Source organism: Aquarana catesbeiana, linkage group LG02 (assembly GCF_042186555.1).
Source record: "Aquarana catesbeiana isolate 2022-GZ linkage group LG02, ASM4218655v1, whole genome shotgun sequence".
Lineage (NCBI taxonomy): Eukaryota > Metazoa > Chordata > Amphibia > Anura > Ranidae > Aquarana > Aquarana catesbeiana.
Window position 1 is genome coordinate 308776965 of NC_133325.1, and position 25901 is coordinate 308802865.

The window sequence follows — 25901 nt, forward strand, 5'->3', positions numbered from 1 at the left end:
CAAAACAATAAAAAGTTTTCTACTGTCAATGGGAGGCTTTATGCTGCACCTGAGCTGCACCTGAGCTGCCTAACTGATATTGCTAGCTTGTTATTGCTGTATTGATGTAATTTTAACATATTGTTATTATTACACCAGGTTTATCAATCACTTACATTACTCCAAGGGCCGGTATATGATTGGGTAGTATTGGTCTGTACCTCATTGCCATTTAATAAGTATTACAATAAACATATCTACTGTATATATCATTTGATCTTTCTCAAATGACCATTTGCGCCTCATATCTAGTGTTGCCTTTGGCTAGATATGTTCTTGGAGACTGGTAGCATGGAAACTGCAGGGTTAGAAATGATGCATGGACCTGCTAAAAGCCCTAAAAAGGATGAAATCCTGTACAGACTACGGATACATTTTATCCTAAAGAGTAACTCAACTTTGTTTTGTTTTTTAATCAGATTTTATTTAGTTAAATTTTTCCCATTTTTCACAAAACATTACAATACAAACACAATGCAATAAACATATGGCACAAAACTCCACGAAACAACAACACACAACTCTACTTTGTTGAAAAAAAAAAAAAAAAACCAAAACAATCCCCTCTGGGTGATCTATGTAACATTGCAAAGATTGTAAGAAACTTTGTTATAGATTCCTACCTTTTGTTATTCTGAAGAAATAGCTTATCATTTGTTCATGCGCAAAATGAATGGGAATGGAAGTGATTTTATAATTATCAATCAGCTGCTGTGCTTGCAGGGTTCTAATGGGGAAAGCTGCAGAGTATGCATTCCTTTAGACCTAATTTCCCTTTGGGAGTATCTCACCAAAAATGAAATTTTTGATCCAGGTGATGTCCAAAATCTGACTTGTATCTTAGTGCAGACTTCTGGGAAAATCAGTGAGCCAATCACAGGAAATTACATTTCTGGGGACTTACGGTACATCATCTGTATACACTGTACAGAAATACTCCAGGTAGCCATATTGCATTGCATTTTACTGACAATTAAAGCGCTGCAGATTGAAAAGGAAAGGTAATTTCTAATAACACTAAATTACAATATGACTGTGTAGCAATTGCATATGCTATGGGTTTTTTTTGCTATTTTTTCCCATGAAAGTGGAGTTACCCTTCAAACACTGGTGAAAGATGATTATTGAATCCTGGATCAAACCGCTTCCATATAACACAAAGGGACAGCTAATAGAATTGTTGCACTATCCCAGCTGGAGTCAACCTATCACCTACTGATACATAATTTTGTCAGGTGCAGTCCACATGACAAAACCAAACAGTACAAAAAGGAAGACAAAATCTCAGTAAGTAGTCACTAAATGGCACACTTTAGTTGAATAAAAAATCCAGCTTTAATTTGAAAAATATATTAGTACAAAAATAGCAACCATTGATACTTTCACCAACAGCAGTTAAAATTAAAGACAACGTTGTCTAATAGCAACGGACACACCTGCGCAATCACCCATACACTCAACCAATCCCTCAGGTAGAGCTTCATGTCGTCATAATGGCAGCAGGTGGAAAAAGCATAAAACTTCGGCCGAGGTATCTGTATGTAACCAGATAGTCTGGTATATAGTGCTTCCAAAACTCGTTCTTAGCGAGTAGCACAATACATATATTATGGCTATGTGTCTGGAAGGGTCAGCCGATTGAGAGGAATAGTCTGTAATCCTCCCTTGGTGTTGGAACATACAGGCAGTCCAAGGCCAGAATAAACCTCTTCTAAATCGGAAGGGTATGGACAGGCTGTCACTTCTCAAGTGAGGTGGATAAGCTGGTGTTTGAAGACCCTGAGGTTAAGGATAAATTCCTGGTAAAGGATGTGTATAAGGAGAGCATTCTATGGACAGTTCAAAGGGGTCTCACCACCTACAGGTATGGCATGTGTCCAGTTCTCGATCCACGTTGATGCATCCCAACCTGTAGTTCCACTCAGATCTACCAGCTTCCGATAACGGCCAATCAACCAGTCCATGCTGTGTAACACAAAGGTTTTGTTCAAGGAACCCAAAGTGGGCTAAGCACAAACACCTCACTGTCCGTGCTGGCCTGCCTGCTGCAGTCCCTTCAGAGACGTCACTGATGATGTGTTTCCTTTGCCAATCAATGCTAACTTCTGGCCTGCTGCCTCCAGCTTAAATATTGTTACTTTGGTGTAATGTTAAATTCTCACCACTAGATGTCTTTCGTTTTTAAGTCACTCAACAATATTAGGTCTCATGTTAGAGACCTTACGCTTCTCCACCTTCCATTTGAGGATGCCCCACAGCTGCTCAATAGGGTTTAGGTCTGAAGACATGCATGGCCAGTCCATCATCTTTAACCTCAGCTTCTTTAGCAAGGCAGTGGTCATTTTGGAGGTGTGTTTGGGGTCTTTATCATGTTGGAATACTGCCCTGTGGCCCAGTCTCCAAAAGGAGGGGATCAGGCTCTGCTTCAGTATGTCACAGTAAATGTTGGCATTCATGGTTCCCCCAATGAACTGTAGCTCCCCAGTGCCAGCAGCACTCATGCAGCCCCAGACCATGACACTCCCACCACCACGCTGGACTGTAGGCAAGACACACTTGTCTTTGTACTTCTCACCTAGTTGCTGCCACACACGCTTGACACCATCTGAACCAAATAAGTTTATCTTGGTCTCATCAGACCACAGGACATGATTCCAGTAATCCATGTCCTTAGTCTGCTTGTCTTAAGCAAACTGTTTGCAGGCTTTCTTGTGCATCATCTTTAGAAGAGGCTTCCTTCTGGGACGACAGCCATAGAGACCAATTTGATGCAGTGTGCGGAGTATGGTCTGAGCACTGACAGGCCGTCTCCCCCGCCCCTTCAACCTCTGCAGCCATGCTGGCAGCACTCATACGATTTCCCATAGACAACCTCTGGATATGATGCTGAGCATGTGCACTCAAGTTCTTTGGTCGACCTTGGCAAGGCCTGTTCTGAGTGGAACCTGCCATGTTAAACCACTGTATGGTCTTGGCCATCGTGCTGCAGCTCAGTTTCGGGGTCATGGCAATCTTCTTATACCCTAGGCCATCTTTAATTTTAACCTTGATTGGTTAAGGTATCAATGGTTGCTATTTTTGTACTAATATATTTTTTAAATTAAAGCTGGATTTTTTTATTCACCTAGAGTGTGCCATTTAGTCACTACTTAGGGAGATTTTGTCTTCCTTTTTGTACTGTACCCTTTAACCGGTTCCTGACTAGTTCAAGCAGATATACTGCGGCAGAATGTCTCTCCTTGGCGAAATCCAGTATGGGTACGTCCTTCCCCTTTTTGGCCACCAGAGGGCATGCGCGCGCTGCAAGGCGGGGGAACTGATGAGCGTGGCCGGCGGTTGCGATCGCCGCTGGCAACGTGCGATCGCATGCAGGATCGCCAGCATGGGGATTTGTGTGTGTAAACACACTAATCCCTGTGCTCTCAGAGGAGAGGAGACATGTCATTTGTTCCTAGTAAGTAGGAACAGCGATTTGTCTCCTCTCCTACTCCTAGTCCTATCCCCATACATTTAGAACACACTGATGGAACACACATTTAACTCCTTGATCGCCCCCTAGTGTTAACCCCTTCCCTTCCAGTGACATTTACACAGTAAGCAGTGCATTTTTATAGCACTGATCGCTGTATAAATGTCAATGGTCCCAAAAATGTGTCAAAAGTGTCCGATCTGTCTGTCGCAGTGTCGCAATACCGCTAAAAATCGCAGATCACCACCATTACTACTAAAAAAATAAAATAATATAAATGCCATAAATCTTTGCTATAGTTTGTAGACGTTACTTTTGTGTAAACCAATCAATATATGCTTATTATGATTTTTTTTACCAAAAATATGTAAAAGAATATATCAGCCTAAACTGATGAACAAATGTGTTTTTTAAAGAAAAATTTGGGGATATTTATTATAGCAAAAAGTAAAAAATATTGTTTTTTTTTCAAAATTGACGCTCTTTTTTTGTTTATAGCGCAAAAGCTAAAATTTGTAGAGGTGATCAAATACCTCCAAAAGAAAGCTCTATTTGTGGGAAAAAAAGGACGCAAATTTTGTTTGGGTACAGTGTTGCATGACCGCGGAATTGTCAGTTAAAGTGATGCAGTGCCAAATTGTAAAAAGTGCTCTGGTCAGGAAGGGGGTAAAATCTTCTGGGGCTGAACACTGCCTTGAGTATTCTGCCTATTTGTATGGTCAGGCTATGATGTCTTATTCTTAACATTATCACTATTTCAAAAAATACCTTTCCTGACAGACTCCATGGTAGTCTACGTGTGGGTTAACCATGCCTCTTCTCCAATGCTATAGGGCCCCACTCCCATAAATTTGAGCTTACCACCAGAGACTGCATTCCTTTTTTGTTCTCCTCATTGGTCCTACAAGCAATGCACTTAAGTTTATGGATGTCCAATCGATCGAGGTTGGTGCCGGGCATACGTTCCTAGCGGTGTCAAGTTAGCCCAGGGCCCAGCCATGGGCGGGTGCGTGATTCCGGGCCTCTGTGTCCAGTGGTGGGGCGGCCTATGTATGCCTAGGTGCAGAAGATCAGCTGGCAAGGTCTGAAGCATTCCTCCATTGCAGCAGTTTCTGTATGTGCGCCTTTGTTTGTCTCCCACTCATGCACCCTTGCCCTGTTCTTTTTCTTTTTTCCCTGGTCCCTCTATGGTGCCTGGAAGGCTTCTGCTTCCAGGACGCGGCTCCCTCTTCCGGGCCGGGGCTCCTGCGCGCTTCCGCGCATGCGCGATCCTCGGAGAAAACCGAGGCTTGGTTTTGTGTATGCACGGACCCGGGGGCCGCGCAGGCGCTCTACGGCAAGTCACCACTGCGCAGGCGTGGCAGGGCGTGGCGGTAACACCATTACGGCAGGGATATTTAAATCCTTGTGAGCCCTGTCACATTGAGGATTCCTGTGGGCAGTTCGGGACAGATCCTGCAGGCACCAGGCTCCCAGGCTAAGGCAAGCTCCAGCCTGGGGCTAGAAGATAGACATCCTTTCAAAAGCCCGCTAAATGCCAGGCGTCCAGTGGACGTGAGCCGGCTAAGTCACTTTGAGATTGGGCCCCCCCAGGTGGGTCGGGTGGGGGCGTGTCTGCTTCTCTTCGTCAGAGCCAAAGGGATACACTTGTACCACTATCTTGACGACCTCCTGCTGCTATCCCAAGACAAGGGCCAGCTGCTGATCCACAGGGATCAGGTTTTCACCACACTGCTAGAATTCGGCTGGCTCCTAAACCTGGAGAAAAGCCATCTGGAACCAGTCCAACGCCTGATATACTTAGGGGCCCAGTTCGACGGTGGAAAGTACCATCTCTCTCCCGGACCGGGTGGTCCTCATCCCTATGCTCGGCTCAAATCCGAAAGTTGCCTCAGTGTTCCATGAGAACCAAGATATTGTCCTACCTACATTCAGGGCCCCTGGGTCCACTGAAGTTCACCCTCTGGATGTAGGTGAAATACTGAAGGAATATTTGCAAGCTACCTCATCCTTTAGACGTTCTGACTATCTGTTTATCCTGCATTCTGGCAATAACAAAGGGAAGCAAGCTTCGACCAGAACGATTGCGGCCTGGATCATCCAATCCATCCAGCAGGCTTAAAGGGCTAAGGGCTTGGCTCCTCCAGAGGCAGTGACAGCACATTCCACCAGGGGTATGGCGGCACCGTGGGCAGCAGCCCGGCATGTGGCTCCAGATGTCATCTGCAAAGCGGCCTCGTGGGCCTCCATTAACACCTTTATGTCACATTATTGCATAGAACCTGCTTCTCTATCTTCTGTGCACCCTTGCCCTGTTCTTTTTCAGTCTGAGGCTGTGGAACTTTGTGTAAGTGGAACTGGTATAAGTGGGAGTTAAAAACCAAAGGGAGAGTGAACAAGTCTTGCTTTTTGTTTGCTGGGCTGCATTTTTGGGACTTTTCCTTTTAGTTTTTCAATCACCTTTTTCTGTCACTTTTTAAATAGCTTTTTTTTTTTTTTCTCTGGTTCCTTCAGGCTATCAATTAAGGGGGGTGGTTAATTGCTCACAGGTGCCTATATAACTCTGTGTAGGACTCACTCTGAGCATGCTCAGTCTGAGGCTGTGGAACTTTGTGTAAGTGGAACTGGTATAAGTGGGAGTTAATAACCAGAGTTTAAAACAGGAGGCTAGAAGGCACAGAGGAGGGTGGAGACAAAGAGGTGCAGGCACTAGCAAAGAGTATATTGGTGACAGTCAGGAGGGGTAGAGGGGGAAGTGCTAGGGAGGCCGATCCAGGACTGGAGCATCCCAATAAGTACGCTCCATTGAGTGACATTGGTGAAACCAGTCAGGGACCAGCACTGCTGGAGCTGAGGGACTCTCCTAGCTGCCAGAGGAAGAACTCCTCCAGTGAGAGTGGGGGGGCAGCAAAGGGAAAGGAAAGACAGATTCTGGTGGTAGGGGACTCAATTCTTAGAAGAACAGAGAGGGCAATCTGTAACCAAGACCTGAAGCACCGAACAGTATGTTGTCTACTGGGCGCTCGAGTTCGGCACATCACGGATCTTGTGGACAGATTACTGGGAGGGGCTGGGGAAGACCCGGCTGTCATGGTGCACGTTGGCACCAATGACAAAGTCAGAGGCAGATGGAGTGTCCTAAAGAACAGTTTTAGGGACTTAGGAGCTAAATTGAGGAAAAGGACCTCCAAGGTAGTATTCTCAGGAATACTACCGGTACATCGATCCACGCCAGAAAGGCAGAGGAAGATTAGGGAAGTAAACAAGTGGCTGAAGAGCTGGTGTAGCAAGGAGGGGTTCGGGTTCCTGGAGGACTGGGCCGACTTCTCAGTCGGTAACTGGTACTATAGAAGGAACGGACTGCACCGGGTGCAGATCTGCTGGGAATGAAGATGGCCAAAAAGTTAGAGGGGTTTTTAAACTAGGCGATGGGGGGGAGGGTCCAGAGACAGAGATAGCCAGCACGGAAGATATTCCAGAGGGTAGTATTGGGGGCATTAGTGGTAGGTTAACCAAAGCACAAAAACACAAGGTGAGTATAGTAGCAAGTCCTAGTTGCAATCTTGAAACACCCAATACGAGGACAATATGCGACCGGTATAAACTATGTGGCATGTTCACCAATGCCAGGAGCATGGCGGACAAGATGGGTGAACTAGAGATACTGTTGTACAAGGAGGATTTGGATTTTGTGGGAATTTCAGAGACCTGGTTCAACAGCTCTCATGATTGGCTGGCAAACATTCAAGGGTATACCCTATACCGCAAGGATAGAGAGGGGAAAAAAGGGGGAGGGGTATGCCTATATATCAAGAATAATGTACAAGCGAATGTGAGAGATGACATCACTGAGGGAGCTAGAGAGGAGGTGGAATCCTTATGGGTAGAGCTCCAAAGGGATGAAGCTAAGGGGAAAATAATACTGGGAGTATGCTATAGGCCCCCTAACCTGAGGGAGGAAGTGGAGACAGATCTCCTATCACAATCTGGATTAGCAGCAAGGATGGGAAGTGTTATCATAATGGGGGATTTTAATTATCCAGACATTGACTGGGTGGAGGGAACCGCGCATTCATTTAAGGCTCGCCAGTTCCTTAATGTCTTGCAGGACAATTTTATGGGTCAGATGGTAGACGCACAAACTAGAAATAAAACATTACTGGATCTACTGATTACCAGCAATACAGACCTCATCACAGATGTGGAAATACGGGGCAATTTAGGTAACAGCGATCACAGGTCAATTAGTTTCAGTATAAATCACACAAATAGGAAACATAAAGGGAACACAAAGACACTGAATTTCAAAAGAGCCAACTTCCCTAAACTACAAACCTTGCTAAAAGGCATAAATTGGGATAAAATATTAGGAACAAAGAATACAGAGGAGAGATGGGTTTGCTTTAAGAGCATATTAAATAAGGGCATTAGCCAATGTATCCCATTGGGTAATAAATTTAAAAGAGCGAACAAAAATCCTGGATGGCTTAACTCCAATGTAAAAATGCATATAAAAGCAAAGGAGAAGGCCTTCAAAAAATACAAGGTTGAGGGATCATCCTCAGCATTCAGACTTTATAAAGAATGCAACAAGAAATGTAAGGGTGCAATTAGGACGGCTAAGATAGAACATGAAAGACACATAGCGGAGGAGAGCAAAAAAAATCCCAAGAAATTCTTTAAGTATGTAAACAGTAAAAAAGGGAGGACAGACCATATTGGCCCCATAAAGAATGAGGAAGGACATCTGGTTACAAAGGATGGGGAGATGGCGAAGGTAGTGAATTTATTCTTCTCCTCAGTCTTCACGAGTGAATCGGGTGGCTTCAGTAACCAAAACTGCAGTGTTTATCCTCATGACACAACGCAGGAAGATCCTCCATGGTTAACAGAGGACAGAATTAAAATTAGACTTGAGAAACTTAACATTAATAAATCACCGGGACCAGATGGCTTGCATCCGAGGGTACTTAGGGAACTCAGTCAAGTGATTGCCAGACCGTTGTTCCTAATTTTTACAGACAGTCTACTGACTGGAATGGTACCAGCTGATTGGAGAAAAGCCAATGTAGCACCAATATTTAAAAAGGGCCCAAAATACATCCCTGGGAATTACAGACCAGTCAGCCTAACATCAATAGTATGTAAACTCTTGGAGGGGATGATAAGGGACTATATATACAAGATTTTAGTAATAAGAACGATATCATTAGCAGTAATCTGCATGGATTCATGAAGAATCGTTCTTGCCAAACCAATCTATTAACCTTCTATGAGGAGGTGAGTTGCCATCTAGATAAAGGAAGGCCCGTAGACGTGGTGTATCTGGATTTTGCAAAAGCATTTGACACAGTTCCCCATAAACGTTTACTGTACAAAATAAGGTCCGTTGGCATGGACCATAAGGTGAGTACATGGATTGAAAACTGGCTACAAGGGCGAGTTCAGAGGGTGGTGATAAATGGGGAGTACTCAGGGTCAGGGGTGGGTAGTGGGGTTTCCCAGGGTTCTGTGCTGGGACCAATCCTATTTAATTTGTTTATAAACGACCTGGAGGATGGGATAAACAGTTCAATCTCTGTATTTGCAGATGATACTAAGCTAAGCAGGACAATAACTTCTCCGCAGGATGTGGAAACCTTGCAAAAAGACCTGAACAAATTAATGGGGTGGGCGACTACATGGCAAATGAGGTTCAATGTAGAAAAATGTAAAATAATGCATTTGGGTGGCAAAAATATGAATGCAATCTATACACTGGGGGGAGAACCTCTAGGGGAATCTAGGATGGAAAAGGACCTGGGGGTCCTAGTAGATGATAGGCTCAGCAATGGCATGCAATGCCAAGCTGCTGCTAATAAAGCAAACATAATATTGGCATGCATTAAAAGGGGGATCAACGCAAGAGATAAAACGATAATTCTCCCACTCTACAAGGCTCTGGTCCGGCCGCACCTGGAGTATGCTGTCCAGTTCTGGGCACCAGTCCTCAGGAAGGATGTACTGGAAATGGAGCGAGTACAAAGAAGGGCAACAAAGCTAATAAAGGGTCTGGAGGATCTTAGTTATGAGGAAAGGTTGCAAGCACTGAACTTTTTCTCTCTGGAGAAGAGACACTTGAGAGGGGATATGATTTCAATTTACAAATACTGTACTGGTTACCCCACAATAGGGATAAAACTTTTTCGCAGAAGAGAGTTTAATAAGACTCGTGGCCACTCATTACAATTAGAAGAAAAGAGGTTTAACCTTAAACTACGTAGAGGGTTCTTTACTGTAAGAGCGGCAAGGATGTGGAATTCCCTTCCACAGGCGGTGGTCTCAGCGGGGAGCATTGATAGCTTCAAGAAACTATTAGATAATCACCTTAATGACCGCAACATACTGGGATATACAATGTAATACTGACACATAATCACACACATAGGTTGGACTTGTGTCTTTTTTCAACCTCACCTACTATGTAACTATGTAACTATGTGAACTTTGGTTTAAGAATCCTGTCGATTGACGGGCCAAATAAAATTTCTTTTGATCAGCATACCCACCCGTTTGGACTGGCTAGTTATTTCCCACATGTAGACTGCCATGGAGTCTGTCAGGAAAACGGAAAATTTATTATCAAATACTTACCGTAATTTTCCTTTCCTGATGGACTCCATGGCAGACGGAGTTCCCACCCATCGGTCAAGAGTTGGCTAGTTACGGAAGGCAGTCTCTAGCGGTGAGCTAACATTTATGGGAGTGGGGTCCTATAGCATTGGAGAGGAGGCGGGGTTAACCCACACATAGACAGTCATGGAGTACTTCAGGAAAGGAAAATTACGGTAAGTATTTGATAATAAATTTTCCGTTTTCTTGTCAAACTGAAATGACTCTAATTATATTTTTTTTGGCAAACTGCAGGTGGATGCTGTGTATTATTTCTGTGTTGGAGATGCTCCTATGGGAAAGACAAAGCGCTTGCTAGTTGATATTGAGAACAGCCCATGTCCCCTTCATATTGTCTGCTATAACCCTCACAAAATGGAACACATGATGATGATGAGGGAGTTAAGTCTTCGAACATCTGGAAGGTAAAATCTGTAACATAAATTGTCATCCTGCATAAATAAAATATAAAATGAATTTAAAAAAGCAGATTATAAAGCCAGAAAAGAGCATGGACTAAGAAATACAGAGGAAGGGGATCTAAGGAGTATCTGAGAATGGAGACAAACTGTGCTTACTTATATTGCATTCCTAGCAATCAATTTATTATTAATGACCTTATTATGTGAAAACATTTATGTTATGTACATACAAGTGTAATAGCAATATTTCCACTTAAATTCTTATTATATAATAGTATGCATGTTAATTATATTTGGCAGCATACAGTAGTTGTCTTACTATTGAGTAATGTTTACCCCCGGCATAAAGTACGGTATATGAACATTTTTTCAGGTGATCGTAAATTAAGGCGTAAGTACAGTGTACACATCAGAAGAAAAATAACTTTACATTCTTTCATAGGTTCCATATTTGTTCAGAAGAAATGTTAAGACAAGATAACAAGAATCCAGACATATTCAACACAAAAACTGATAAAGATTGCCCAGGTATAGCCACTTCTTGTTTTACTTGAAAACCTTTTATCTTTGTGTCTGTAACAGAATGTAATGTAATATAAAAACAATGTTTCTCAGATTGAAATATTTAATATTTATTTTCTCTATCAATTAGTAAATGTGTACCAGTTTATGAATAGGGAATTTGCGAGGGTGCAAATTTCTTCATTAGTCTGTTATAGTGAAGTGTGTAGTGAAATTGTACAGTTAGGCAGGGCAGGAACCAATAACCAACTCACACTGCACCCCAAAACACTCAGCTTAACCCACACTTTACCACAAATAAATTCAGAATACAACATGCACCTCTTTACACTTAGCACTACATATGCCTCAATACGCTCAGCACATGGCACCATTTACAATGATGATCTTAAAACTAGCTACCATGTGCTCTGCTACAGAGCATGCACCCTATATACACACTACAGCATACATCCCAAATACACACCACATAATGTTCCCTATGTGCACTAAGCACACTGCAGGAATACACTCCAAAGACACATCATAAATCTTAGCATGTACCCCACTAGCTTAAGCACACAGGGGAAGATTTACTAAAATTGGTGCACACAGAATCTGGTGCAGCTGTGCATAGAAACCAATCAGCTTCTTACTTTAACTTGTTCAGTTAAGTTTTAAAAATAAAACCTAGACGATGATTGGTTACTATGCTTAGCTGCACCAGATTTGTGTGCACCAGTTTTAGTAAATCTCCCCCGCTGTGTCATGCACCACAGTATGCTTGACACTTCATACTGTGCACCTTTTTAGTCAGCAGACTGCACTATGCACTACATTATACTTAGCACCCCACACTTCAGAATTTCACATTATGCACCTTTGTACTCTCAGAAAACCACATATTCCACTTAGCATACCCTACCATGCATTCTGTTACAGACAACAGTATACAGTACAGCCTAATGTACTCAGCATTCCACAGTATGCACTAAGTACCCAATTATGCTTAGGGACACTACACAGTACACAGTAGCAAACACACTCAGTACACTACATCATAGGCCTAATTCCCAAAGTTATAGCACGAGGAGAAGGCTCACCAATTTAGCCATGTGACTGTAATTTTTAGATATCTTCACCCCCAAAACACTCAGCACACTGCATAATACATCTTGCCACACCTAGCACACCAAACTATACTACCCAATATAATTAGAACACTGCACCATACATCTTGCTACACTTAGCACATTGTTTATAACACCCCAATACACCATGCACCATACGTCTCGATACACTCAGCACACCTTATCATACATCCTGTTAAACTTGGCATACCGATCTATACACCCCAATACATCCAGCAAACTGCACTATGCATCTTGCTACAATTAGTACATCAAACTATAGACCCCAATACACTCAGCAGACAGGCAGCCCCCAGTTCCAGCCCCCCTGCTGACCTGATGGAGCCTGGGGCAGTCTGTAGGAGGCCTCTGTGTAGTGTCATACAGGACCCTGAACCCATCATTTTTAATGGCTCTCTAGAGGAGAACAAGAAACTCTGTGCCCCAACCACCAGTCACTGATTGAGGAAGAAAGGACTGGGGCGGGGACTGCCAATTCAACTCTCTTGACAGAGAGGAAGTGTGTGAGTGTGTGTGTGTGTGTGTGTTGGCCCGATCACTACTGGAGCTTCTCTTCACTTCCTGCAGAGCTGGGGGGCCCAGCTGACACCAGATGGCCTTGTGTTTAGATTTCCTCCCCTTCCTTGATCTTGTGATCCATATGTTGGCTCTCATGTGTTGGGACCCTGACAGGTATGGCTCATCATATCATAGGTGGGTGTTGTGTGCTTTGAACCTCTGCACTGTGTATGTTACATACAACTGAATCCTGGACTCTGTAGGTTACCCACTAATGACTCCTACACTGTGTGTGCATTGCACACTCCTAACCTGCATTGTATACATTACACACACACCTGATTCCTGCACTCTGTACATCACATACTTTTGACCCCTGCACTTTATATGTAGGCTTTCTCATTTTTAACATGATTTGCAAACCCACTGTTAGCTGCTGCCTCATTTTTCTCCTCTGGCTACCAAAGGGTGCCTTAAAAATTTGACACCCCTGTGGTGAACTCCTTGTTGAAGCCGAAGCAAGTGTAAATGAGCCCTTAGCAAGCCAATCTGTACACCCAATACACTCAGCATGCTGTGCCATAGATCTCACTATACTTAGCAAACCTATCTGTATACCCAATACACTCAGTACACTGTGCCATACATCTCGCTATACTTAGCACAATGATCTGTACACCCCAATACACTCAGAACACTGCAACATACATATTATTACATGTAACTCACCAGTCTATACATTGTCCAATATACAGAGGAGTCACTGTTAAGAAGCACCACATGCTAATTATATTTCAAGCAAAGCAACCCCAAAGTGAGGACACTGTGTCCTTTCATTGGTGCGTAAGGATGGACAAACTAAATATATTTTTAACAACCTTTATTCTCATGAAATTAATAATAAAAACCATGTATACATCAGTTTTAAAATTAGACAATTAAAAATCCCTATTTAGCATAGTGGACTCCCTTGTAAATTATCGGTGTTACACCTGGTATGCGATTTACAGGTGTGTGTAGGGGGTCCTCATCCACCCTGCTATTGCCTTATCTCATTTTGCAGGATGAACCGGTGTTCTGTCGAGAAGTGCCCCCCCATCGAATAGTGCCTGCACATGCGCAGGATGGAGCCACACTTCAGCTGATTTGCGATCAGCTGGAGTGACGTGACCAGGGCGCAAGCGCACATCGTAGGAGGCATCTCTCGATGGGAGATACCATTTCACAGTGTTCTGTCGAGAAGTGCCCGCTATTAAGAAGTGCCCGGTATGTACTGCGCACGGAACAGCACAACAGGTGATTTGCCAATCAGCTGGGCTGACGTAACCAGGGAGCATGCGCACATCGTAGGAGGTATCTCTCGATGGGAGATACCATTTCACAGGCACAATTTAAACCTATACAAACAGCGGGGGAGACCGTAGTTTTCAGATTGTGCATTGCTGGTGCTGGAGGGCGGCCCTTTCCTGCCCTTTCACACCTTTCACACAGACAAAACCGGCTGTTCAACACAGCAAACCCACCCTGCAACACAGACAAAACCGGATCATCAGCACACTGTAAAGCCACTTTGCAACAGCGAAGCACAATGTGAGAACTACGGTCTCCCCCACTGTTTGTATAGGTTTCAATTGTGGCCATGAAATGGCTGATTAGCATCGTGAGGGGGGTTGAATCAAGAGCGCACCTTTTTAAAGATTAATCGTGCAGCTCTAATATATATATATATCTATATATATATAGATATATATATATATATCTATATATATATCTATATATATAGATATATATATAGATATATATATATATATTTTTTTTTTTTTTTCATTGCAATAATATTTAATGAAATACCAGACTAGGGCACAAATCCACAGGGAATAGAGATCGGGGTAGCAAAATGTATGTATGCAATTGTATGAATGTTTGTCCTGTGTATATTAAAATCTGTAGTGCATGTTTGCAAGGAATACTAAAGTGTATATTCCTCATGTATTTTTTTGGGTCATTGGTGGGCAATAGCAACCCGGCTTGATTACTGATAAGATTAACCTTAAAGTACGACAGTTGTTTTCAAGCCTGACCAGTACATAAATCTGAGAGAAAAGCTAGAATTCCCAATCGTTGTACATTATTATTAACAAGGAAGCATGGCCTGCATATTAAATAAGTATGCATGACCTTCCCCAAGTCCATATATATTTACTTAGGTTTATAAAGTGATAATACTATTTGCTTTTATTTACATTAGGTTAACTAAATTTGCATATATAGGAAAAACTGTACAGTGCATTTAATTTTCTTCAACAAGTAGAAGGGAACTCCTTTTTCTTTGTCTTGTGCTTACGTGCAAGACCAAAGGGAGTTACTGCCAGACTGTACTAACAGTGCTGTTCTATGATTTCATTATATTACTAAAGGTGTCAGAGAAATTTATAATGAGCTTAGTTACTGCCTGTGTGCCCATTAGTGCTGCATGGTCAGTCCCCAAGAATAACGCATCTTTGCATGAAGTGCATGCGCTGTATGACTCCCCCTACAATATTAATCGCTCACACAGGGTCACCACCATGTCCTGTTCTTTGATTGCTTAGCCTCAGAATTGTGGTGGCAACCCCACACATGACCATCAGCAATGGCTAACCTTATCCTGTATAAAAGTTAGAGACTATAGCAAACAATTATATGTGAACTATAGTGCTGTAAGCTACTTGAAGAAAACTTTACTTTCTAACTGGTTGCAAGCTCCATTTTGGAATCAATAAATCTGTAAACTGGATAATGAACTTTTCAGCATATATTTATCAGCAATTTATCTATTGGCATATACAGTATTTTAAAATGTTGCCATGTAGTAGTTTTTTTGCTATGATCATCCTTGCAAAATATTTTTTTTTAACTTGATTAAATTTTACTAATGTCTCTCTGTAGAGTTTGATCTCAAGAAAGACGAAGAGTTGATTGTGAAGGAGATGGAGGAAGCAAAGGACACGCTAAAGCAATTGCAGGATATTTTACGAAAATTTTATCATGCAGAAGAAGGCAAGTATGATTTATTCTTTGAAGTTACCCTGATATGACCTAAAATATTTTAGTATAATGTTGATTCTGATGTGGTGCATGCAAATACATCTGTTAAGATTCAGATCAATCCTATGGATCCGCCTGAATCCCGGTCTGGGCTGTATATGGGATCTTGGCTTTTGCCCAAGTTGAGATTAGGTCTGCCCCCCTCCTGATGCAAACATAGGAACTCCAATCCAATTAGAGGGTTACATTTTTCTTTGGAAATGTAATTTAATTTAACACCTATTACTGCTTATCACCCTAGTCCATCTGTTTTGTCCTGCCATCTCCTATCTCATTTGTTTGGATAGCTTAAAGCTGACCCTACACTAATAGATTTTACTATGAATATTTATATGAAAAATCTCATCAGTACATTCGATAATGCTATGAAAGACTTTACAAACTTTATTCCAGAATACTTTGAAATTCATGGAATTTTCCCAAGCAAAAACCCCATTCACTGTTAGCATTTCGTCTGTTAGCGAAAAATGTACCATCCTTCACCTTTGATATTTTTATCACTGCAGTTGAAAACGAATGTCAATTTGACCCCATTAACTAAATTTTCAAACCAAGTTCTGTTGGTATATGGCCAAGTATAACTAAAGGCAAAACTTTTTTTTTTTTTAGTTTTGAAAAGAATGGAACTGAATTAGAACACCCGTCAGTTTTTATTGCTGTCTGTGTCCCCATTGGGAAGATTCACCCTCTCTATTTGTCCTGTTTACCATTACTATCAAAAATGTATGTAAAAGAAAATCCCAAATTTTGGGTTGTCCCCAGAAAAGTAATAGAGAAGAAATCTTCCAATGGGGACCTTATTTCTGGTGACCAGGGGGGCCCCAAGGGATTCCCTTAATTTGCAGAAATTTCCTCTCACTTCCTGTTTTGGTTATGAGACACAAAGTGAAAGTAATCTCCCCAATGGGATACAGGTGATGAAAAAAACTCATGGGGATTATAACTCTCCCTTAGACCCCTTTCACACTGGGGCGGTTTGCAGGCGGTATTGCGCTAAAAATACCACCTGCAAACCGCCCCTAAACAGCCTCCGCTGTGTGTTCAGTGTGAAAGCCCGAGGGCTTTCACACTGAAGCGGTGTGCTGGCAGGACAGTGAAAAAAGTCCTGCAAACCGCTTCTTTGGAGCGGTGAAGGAGCAGTGTATTCACCGCTCCTAAACCGCTCCTGCCCATTGAAATCAATGGGACAGCGCGGCAATACCGCGGCTATAGCCGCGCTGTACGAGTGATTTTAACCCTTTTTCGGCCGCCAGCGGGGGTTAAAACCGCACCGCTAGCGGCCGAATACAGCTGCAAGAACGACGGTACAGCAGCGCTAAAAATAGCGCTGTTGTACCGCCGACACCCCCACCGCCCCAGTGTGAAAGGGGCCTTACTCTATCCAAAATGAAAAATAAAGTTTTGCGGATTGGGGAATCTGTGCAGCCTCAGGCTGAATGAAAGGGATCTTTTAGTGTATGGACAGCTTTGGGGAACACAGATTTATAGATAAATACATACTATTCCACCACTAAAAAATGCACAGACTGTGAAGGGGCAGCAACAAGGTAGATTCACCAGGATGGTACTGACAAACAGGGACATTCTGTTAAATCTTTCATTTTGGGGGCTTCTGAACGTCAGCAGCATGTTATAATAGTGGCTGTGTCCTGCCTGTGATGGCTGTTCTCTAAGCCATAGTCTTTATGACTGGTGTGGGTACTACTATCTTCTCTCTCTTCGTGCAATTTTCACTTCACACCATGCCTGCATTATGCGATTTATTCACAAAATAGAGCCTGTTGTTTCCATCAGAATATTCTCTACATAATGCTACAAAAAACACTCAGTATTAAGACGTGAGGCCAATTACATGACTTTGACAGGTCATATGACCAAGCGCTCATCCTCCCAGCAATTTTATATAACATTGAATGGTGTTTTGCATGCTTCAGAGTGTGAAGCCCTACGCACATATTCAAAGCACAGTTTTTTGTTTTGTAAACATCCTTGTGACAGCAATAGGCATATGACAGGTACTCTTTATGGAGCGATCTGGGGTCTATAAGACCCAAAATCCCTCCCCTCACCAAGATCGGTGTTTTCAAATGCTTTTGATTTTTTTTAAATGGCGCAGTTGACATCCGGGTAAACCGGAAGTAATGTCAGGTCATCACTTCCTGGTTTTCATAGTGAAGAGCTGAAGAAAACCGATCCCGGCTTTCCAACCGGCCAGGGGAACGTACTGGCTGGTCGCTTGGGTCTCCCGGTGGGTCGGTAGAGCCTGAGCAAACCACGTAAGGCAGTGGGGGAAAGGTGGGATGCCCCCTTCCGCTTCTTGTAAAAGCAATCCAGTGGCTGGTTAGCCACTAGGATTGCTTTTACAAGAGAGCTGACTGCCTGCTCTAAAAAACTACTGGGGAGATGCCTGCAGCTTGTTTGGAAGTGGTTAAATGTGTCTCTTTTTAAGCATTATGGCCACTGTAAGGTCTCATGCACATTGGGTGTTTTCCCAGCTCTGCTAAACGCCTTTCTTCTGGCAGTAGAAAAGCAGTGTCAAAATTGTGCCTAAAGCCACATTTTTGTAAATGCATTTAGGCGTGTCAGACGCTTAGGAGTTAATTCATTTCATTGGCCTGAATAATAACTTTTTTGCCAAAACGCTACTTCGCCTGAACACGCTGCTAGGGTTTTTTTCTGCCTCTAGACTCCCCCGCCACTAAATGCTTGTAAATGCCTATAGTGTGCAATGGTACATAGGCTAACATTGAGGGTCGTTTAGAGGCAGGAAAAAAAAACGTCAAATGCTCCTAAAGTGGCCTTTTACTACCCAGTGTGCATGAGGCCTGCTAGTCAAATAATACTCTGATTTACTGATAGTAATGTCATCTTATACTGTATATATACTTTTATGCAGCGTACACATGAGCGGACTTTTCTATTAGACTGGTCCAACCGAGTCCGGTGGACAATACGATCGTGTGTGGGCTTCATCGGACATTCAGCTGACTTTTCCAGTCAAAAATCTGATGGACTTTAGATTTGAAACATACCTCAAATCTTTCCGACGGACTCGAGTCCGGTCGAAAAATCCACTCATCTGTATGCTAGAACGAAAACCCACGCTAGGGCAGCTATTGGCTACTGGCTATCAACTTCCTTATTTTAGTCCGGTCGTACGTCATCACGTACGAATCCGTCGGACTTTGGTGTGATCGTGTGTAGGCAAGTCCGTTCGTTCAAAAGTCCGTCAAAAGTCAGACGAAAGTCCGCTGGAATGGCCGTCAGACTTTTGTTGCCGAAAAGTCCGCTCGTGTGTACGTGGCCTTAGGCTTTTGTGTTCCTCTAGGGATAGTAGGGATTGGTCATACAAACTGTACTCAGTTTGTATGCCCCACCCGTATATGCCAGCTTTAATTTTTCTTTTCAAATTCATAATGATGGAGTAATTAGATCTTCAATAAATTTCCCCTGCAATATGTGTATGCTTTTTGCGACTATGGAATGGACTCATTTGAGACGCTCTTTACTTTGTAAACTACTGCAGATTTGTTGGTGTTTTTGAGGGTGTGGGTCTGTGGGTCTGTGTGTATGTGTATATGAGTGGTATTTGATATACAGTAGGACATCAGTATTTATTTATGTAGTAATGTACTCCACTCCTAAGTACATAAGAGTACATAATCTCTGCTTTACCTGATCATCTGCATACTTTTACTGCATCATTGGAACTTCCAGTGCATTTTTATTTATGTGTTTTATTAATTTGCATCGCAGTAAAAAAAATCTTCTTTACTGGGTACACAGATTATTCACATTATCAATGGCCCCAAATGAGAGTACAGTACACAATAATATCACTGCTAGAATTACATAGTAATATTCACTCATTGTATGGCTAAAATTTCATTATCATGATACAGGTTGTAATCTACACTGGACAACCTGTAGAGGTCACTCACTCTCCAAAAGGCTACGTTCACTTTTACAGATTCATACTTGTCAGACTTGTTATTTCTTCAATTATTATTCCGAAACTATAGGTTTGCCATAGTGACCATCAGTGGCGGGCGGTGGTAATTTTTTTTTGGGGGGGGGGGGCGGCAAACAGTATATTAATCTATCCATTGCATATAGGGGGGGGGGGGTGGCGTGGAGAGAGAGGGCAGTGGGCTAATGGACGGGCTGTCACTGGTGACCATAATACAAAAAAAGGAAGCATATAGTGACTTGTAGTTAGTTTAGAAAGAATATTATTTCACCTTTTCAGCATACATTTGTGTGTCTTACATTACATTTTTAGAAAGCTAAACATATAACACATGGTTATTAGGCAACTAAAAGAAGAATTTCATTTAATTTGTAATATACAATAATATTGGGTTTCCAGCAGCAATTACATTATTTCAGTCATGTATAGTATTGTAATATTGTATGTTGTAGTTATGATACATTGCAACCTTTCTTCACAGACTTTATAATTCCTCTATGTTTATATAGATACTAACAACTATCCTGTATCAGAAGAGGCTGCTGTGGACAGTGTAAGCTCAGAAGAATGGTTGAAAAAGTTTGGCTTGAAGCCAGAGAAGCTCCTCTTTTATGATGCCCTAGCAGATTGTGCCTTTCGCCATAGTGATGGTGTTGTGGATATTAAGACCAAACCAGAGGATGAGTCTGTGCAAACAGATGCAGTGAGTGTTGATATTTTAGCTTCAATTTTTTTTAAAGTAGGTTGTATTAACTCCGGACCCTTTTATCCACTGGGGACTCTATAGTGGAATCTATGTACCTTGGTTCTCAGGTCCATCCACCTGATTTAGTCTCTGCAAGAGGTTCTTTCCAAAGGCTGGTACACAGGGGCCGAATATCAGATAATATCTGCTGGTTCAACAGAAACTAGCTGCCATTCAACCATTGTATACAGTAGCCTGTCTGAAAGAGGCCGGCCTAACCCCTGGCTTCTGTCAAACGGGCATGGAGGAAAACCAGCCAATGGCTGCAAGCACTGACCGGTTTGTTCTGGCGGTACACAGTCCCCCTGTCAGAGCACAATAGCTCAGTGGGGAGATTGCTGTACTAATATCGCAAAGTTAGTATAGCGAGCTCCTCGCAAGCTGCTCAGTTCTTTTTTCATTCTTTCATTCAGCCCGCTGAAAGCTTGGTACACACTGTGAAGTTTTTTTTTTTCGTTCCACCATTGGGCTGAACGAAAAAAAAAAATCTCACAGATTTCTGAATCCACACAAGCAAGGTGGATGCAGGAATCCCTTGCTGCACTATTGTATTCTGACTGTAGGACTCCTCCCCTGTCAGAATACACTGATTAGCACTGCAGCCATTGGCTGCAGCAGCTGATCAAATGCAGGTTTCCCAGCAGGATTTTTCAAAAAGACACCACTCTAATGCCCCATACACAGGAGCAGAATTTACGTCGGAAAAATCTTGGATGGTTTTCCCAACGGAATTCCACTCAAGCTTAGCTTGCATACACACGGTCACACAAAAGTTCTCTGAACTTTTGACCGCCAAGAACGCGGTGATGTACAACACTACGACGAGCCGAGAAAATTAAGTTCAATACTTCCGAACATGCGTCGAATTGTTTCCAAGCATGCGTGGTTTTTTGCGCGTTGGAATTACATACAGACGAACGCATTTTCAGATAGGAACTTTTTCTGACCGAAAAATAGAGAACCTGCTCTCAATCTTTTGCTGGCTGGAATTTCGCCAGCAAAAGTCCGATGGAGCATACACACGGTCGCATTTTCCGACCAAAAGCTCTCATCGGAGTTTTGCTGGCGGCAATTCCGATCGTGTGTACAGGGCATTACAATTAGAGAGGACTACATACAGATCGAAATTCAGCCGATTCCTGCTGAATAAGCTGAATTTCGATCCATGTGTGCCCAGCTTTACTATCCTTGTTGGATTTATAATTTATTTTATGTCATAAAGAAAGGCAGGACCAGTTATTAAAGCACAGTAGTGAGAACCCCCTACACAAGGGTCCACCATCATCCATCATTAACGGAAACCTTTTCCGAGAGGAAAATGGAAGCTGCCATTGCAGACTTTTGATTCTGGAAACATTAAGCACTGATATAATTCAGAAGAATGGCTTGGGATTCTGCAGGCAATTTAAAGCTGTTGCATGCATTTGCAGGCACCTCTAGGTGCCTACACTGTATAACTTCTGCAGCTTTTCTTTAGAGACTCTTTAAAGCCAGGGAATAAGCATAACATTCAGTAATCTTGCATCTTAAAAAGTAAATCAGTAACAGCATCACTATTGTACTCTTAGAAATGGGTACTTTAACTAAAGATGAATTTTGGCAACTAATACTGTAAAAAAAATAATGGTGGACAATATAATATAAGACATAACATATATCTATATAAGTAATCCCGTATATCTGAATCTACAGGAAAACAACATGAAACTGATCAATGCCAAGTACTGTGACCAGTTTGTCCATATACTTTGGAAAGATGGTTCTGTGGTGCATGTGCATATCAGTAAGGAGAAGTACAGATGGTATGAAGAAAAAATGAAAACTGCACTGGACAAGATGGAAAGAAGGTGACATAACAAAACTCTATAATATATTTTTTTCTAATTTATAGACTTAAATGATATCTAATGACAGCATTTGTGTGTACATGTGCTGGAGCAGGTGTGTAAGTGTGCTTTTTTTAATTATTAGGACATTTTTTATTACACATCACCATGCAACACATTAAAACAAAGGGAAAGTACAAAGCTTTTTTTAGAAACTGGATTGGTTTTTATAATATGCTGTTTAAATTAATTTATTTTCTTGCATCAGGGTAATGTAAAACTAATAGTAAAAGGTAAGAAAACCACCACCCTAAACTTCTAAATAGCTTAGATCATAACTTTGCGCAATGTATTCTTGCTCCAGACTAATGCTGATCACAGACTTTATAGTATGGCCAGGTGCGCAAGCACAAACCTGTCCTCCTCAGCGATTAGGTATCTTCAAGACATCGCATGCGCAAGATAGAGCCAATTGTTAGTCACAAATAGGCAACATTTCAGGGCTCCTACATCTGCTTCTTTCTTAAATTAAAACTAAAGGCAAATGTTTTTTTTCTCATTTTGGATAGAGTAAGGGAGAGTTATACCCCAGTCAAGATTATTTTTTGCCATCTTTGTCCCATTAGGGAGATTTCCATTTGCTTCCTGTCCCATAGCCACAACAGGAAATGAGAGGAAATCCCTCTAAAGTTTGCCACCAGGGTCACCAGAACTAGTGTCTCCATTGAATGATTTACCTTCTATTCCTGTTCTGGTGAAAAACCCAAATTTTGGATTTTCTTTTACATTAATTCCACTTTCAGTGATATTGGTAACCAGCACAAATATGCAGCGTAAATCTCCCTAACGTGGGGGAAGTACAGACAGCAATAAAAAAACAGGTGTTCTATTCTCTAATATTAAAAAATAAATAAAAAATAAAATAATGTTTTGACTTTTGTTATATTTTAAGGAACATAGTCTAAAGCAGTTACTCTTAACCAGGATGCTGTGGGACCCTAGGGTATCACCAGAGGTGGCTAGGGGAACTTGACCGGTGGCTGACATTTTTTGATGTATCTATAGTTCTAGGGCCACCATGTGTTGGCAAAGCTAATTGCATGACACTAGTGATCTTTTTAGTTGTCTCATTGTCTGTAAGTAAAGCTGGCATTGTACCACCATAGAAAGGGGGGCATTCTTCCCACTGGCTTCCAACGTAAGGGGTATTTTAACTACTGACCCCCAATGAATTGATTTTAAAAGTGGTTCCCTGAGATAAGAAAATTATTTTAAGGGTTCCAATGGGACAGAAAGGTTGAGAAAGGCTGGTCTAAAGTGTATTGCTTAAATGTGTCTGCCATGCTGCAAAGAATACATGGGCAGGGAGGAAACTGACTCCTCAGTTCTCCTGGTATGCTGAAGTTCCCCATAGACGTTGGATTGCAGTTTAATACCTCAGGGGTTATTGAGAAACACAGTTTGCCAACCCCTTTCTCTTATGGGCTTGGTGGACCAAGGAAAATACTCTGAAAGGCAACACTGTCCAACATATTCAGGGGGTTTGCACTTTTTGTCCACAGTCAGTATACAGATATGGCAGTACTAACAGTAAGATGTTGGAAAACATGACAATTGTAAATTCATGCCAAATTGCTGAAATGACTTTGGTATATACATGTAAGGCATGTTATAATGCTTTATGCTTACATGTGAATTATTACCCCTTACAAGCCCAGTAGTTTATTATTATAGTTTAAATGAACTTGTGCCTAGACTAAGAAAACTATATTATAATATATAAAGATGATATCCAGTGGTTGTCACCGCACACAAATCAGGGATAAAAAATGGGCCCGGGTGCACAGCAAAGACTGTAGTGCATATAGACCAAGAAAGAAAGTGGCACTCACGGGTCTTGAAAGGTGAATGCACAATGGCGGTTTAATTAGACGTTTCGACAAGGCACAAGTTCGCCGTCCTGAGGAAGACGAGCTTGTGCCTCGTCAAAATGCCGAATTAAACCGCCATCGTGCGTTCACCTTTCAAGACCCGTGAGTGCCGCTCTCTTTTTTGGTTTATAATACATAAAGTATATATAAACATATTCGGAACAAGCAGTAAAAGCATTTTAAAACAATCCCTTCTTTATCTATGTAGCTACAGTATAGGCATTGTAAAAAAAAAATCATCCTGTCACAATCAGGGGTCAGGCTCAAAGACCAGTTGCTATAGCAGTAGCGGGACCTCCACCGACCAGCAGTATTGGTATACAAGCGGGTCACCCTGGGGGATGACACAGGCTCACCTGAGGTGCGGGTTCTAAGTACTGTGTTAACCTGATGGTGGAGATGAGTTTTTCTGTGTGTTAGTACCATGTCATGGTCCCCAGGATCAGCCAACCAGAAGGTGAGCAAGCCGGGGTCCAGAAGCGGATATAGCAGGTAAGGATCAAACAGAAGCTTAGTCGAGAAATAAGCCAAAGGTCAGTAACGGGTAGTTGCAGGTTGGGGTCAGGCAGAAGCATAGTCGAGGAACAAGCCAAGTTTATGGTAATGAGTGATAGCAAAGATAAGGACGGCAGCAGGGAAGACAGAGCGAGATATTGGCTGGGGAGAGCACAATAATCTGGCAAACAGGAGGTGCAGAAACATGGCTTAAACCAGTTATTTCATGGGAGGAGCAAAGGTTCAGGAGAGGTCAAGGCACATGGCAGGGTTGTCCAATGGATCAGACAAAGTATTGTCCAGCATCTCAAGTAGCTCAGCGAGAAGAGTCATTGCCAGACACAGCAGAGCTCCTAGGTTCAAGTCCAGGCCCTGACACATCCTTAAACCCACATTCAACATCAGGTGTTGCGCATATGCATATTTTTCACACATTGTTCTGTTTTGCATGTAGGGCAGCCCATTTCTTTATATTGGGCTACTCGGCATACAACAAATGCCCATGCAGCTTTTTTAGCTTTGAGTGTTTTTTAACTGTGCATTTTTCTGTCTTTGTTACGAGTTCTCACCTATACATAAAAGGTGTTTCTTGTTTGATGCATTTGGGTAGCCATTAACAATGAATGGCACCGTAAGTGCGACACACATGTGCTACACTAGTGTGAACACAGGCTAAATTTACCAACAGAGTAACGGAAGTTGCAGCTGTTCTATGGAGAGCAGATCTTAGCAGACTGAAAAGCTCTAATGTGCTCTAGGTGTTTCTAAGCTGTTATAAAACAGATTGAAACAGTGCTAACCCTTACATATACCCAGTGAAGTGACTGGCCACAGGTGATGCACAGAGATTAAACAAATCCTCCTACATAAGTTGTACCTGTTTATCTGTAGCCCTCTCTTCTCTAGATCTGTTTAAAGTGCTGATTTATAAAGCTTGTCTGAGAGTTAAGAAAAAAGGGGTGAAGAGCTAAAGTTACACTCTACAGGGCTCAGGGAGGAGAGCTCTGATAGCCGATTGGAGGGAAGGGACACACCCCCTTCACACAGCACACAGAAACAGAGCTGAGGTTGCCAATCAGCTGGAGGTTCCCCCCCTGTCATTTTATTTCACTTGGT

The 25901-nt window shown here is 42.2% G+C and overlaps 1 protein-coding gene across 1 annotated transcript in view; it reads left to right on the forward strand.

Annotated features, from left to right (window-relative positions):
- VWA3B (von Willebrand factor A domain containing 3B) overlaps positions 1 to 25901 on the forward strand; it is a 288159-nt gene that overhangs the window by 35011 nt on the left and 227247 nt on the right. The window contains exons 6-10 of the mRNA XM_073614648.1: positions 10415 to 10584; positions 11024 to 11109; positions 15660 to 15770; positions 20298 to 20491; positions 22226 to 22380. Coding sequence (XP_073470749.1) covers positions 10415 to 10584; positions 11024 to 11109; positions 15660 to 15770; positions 20298 to 20491; positions 22226 to 22380 — 716 coding nt within the window. The remainder of the gene's footprint in view (positions 1 to 10414; positions 10585 to 11023; positions 11110 to 15659; positions 15771 to 20297; positions 20492 to 22225; positions 22381 to 25901) is intronic.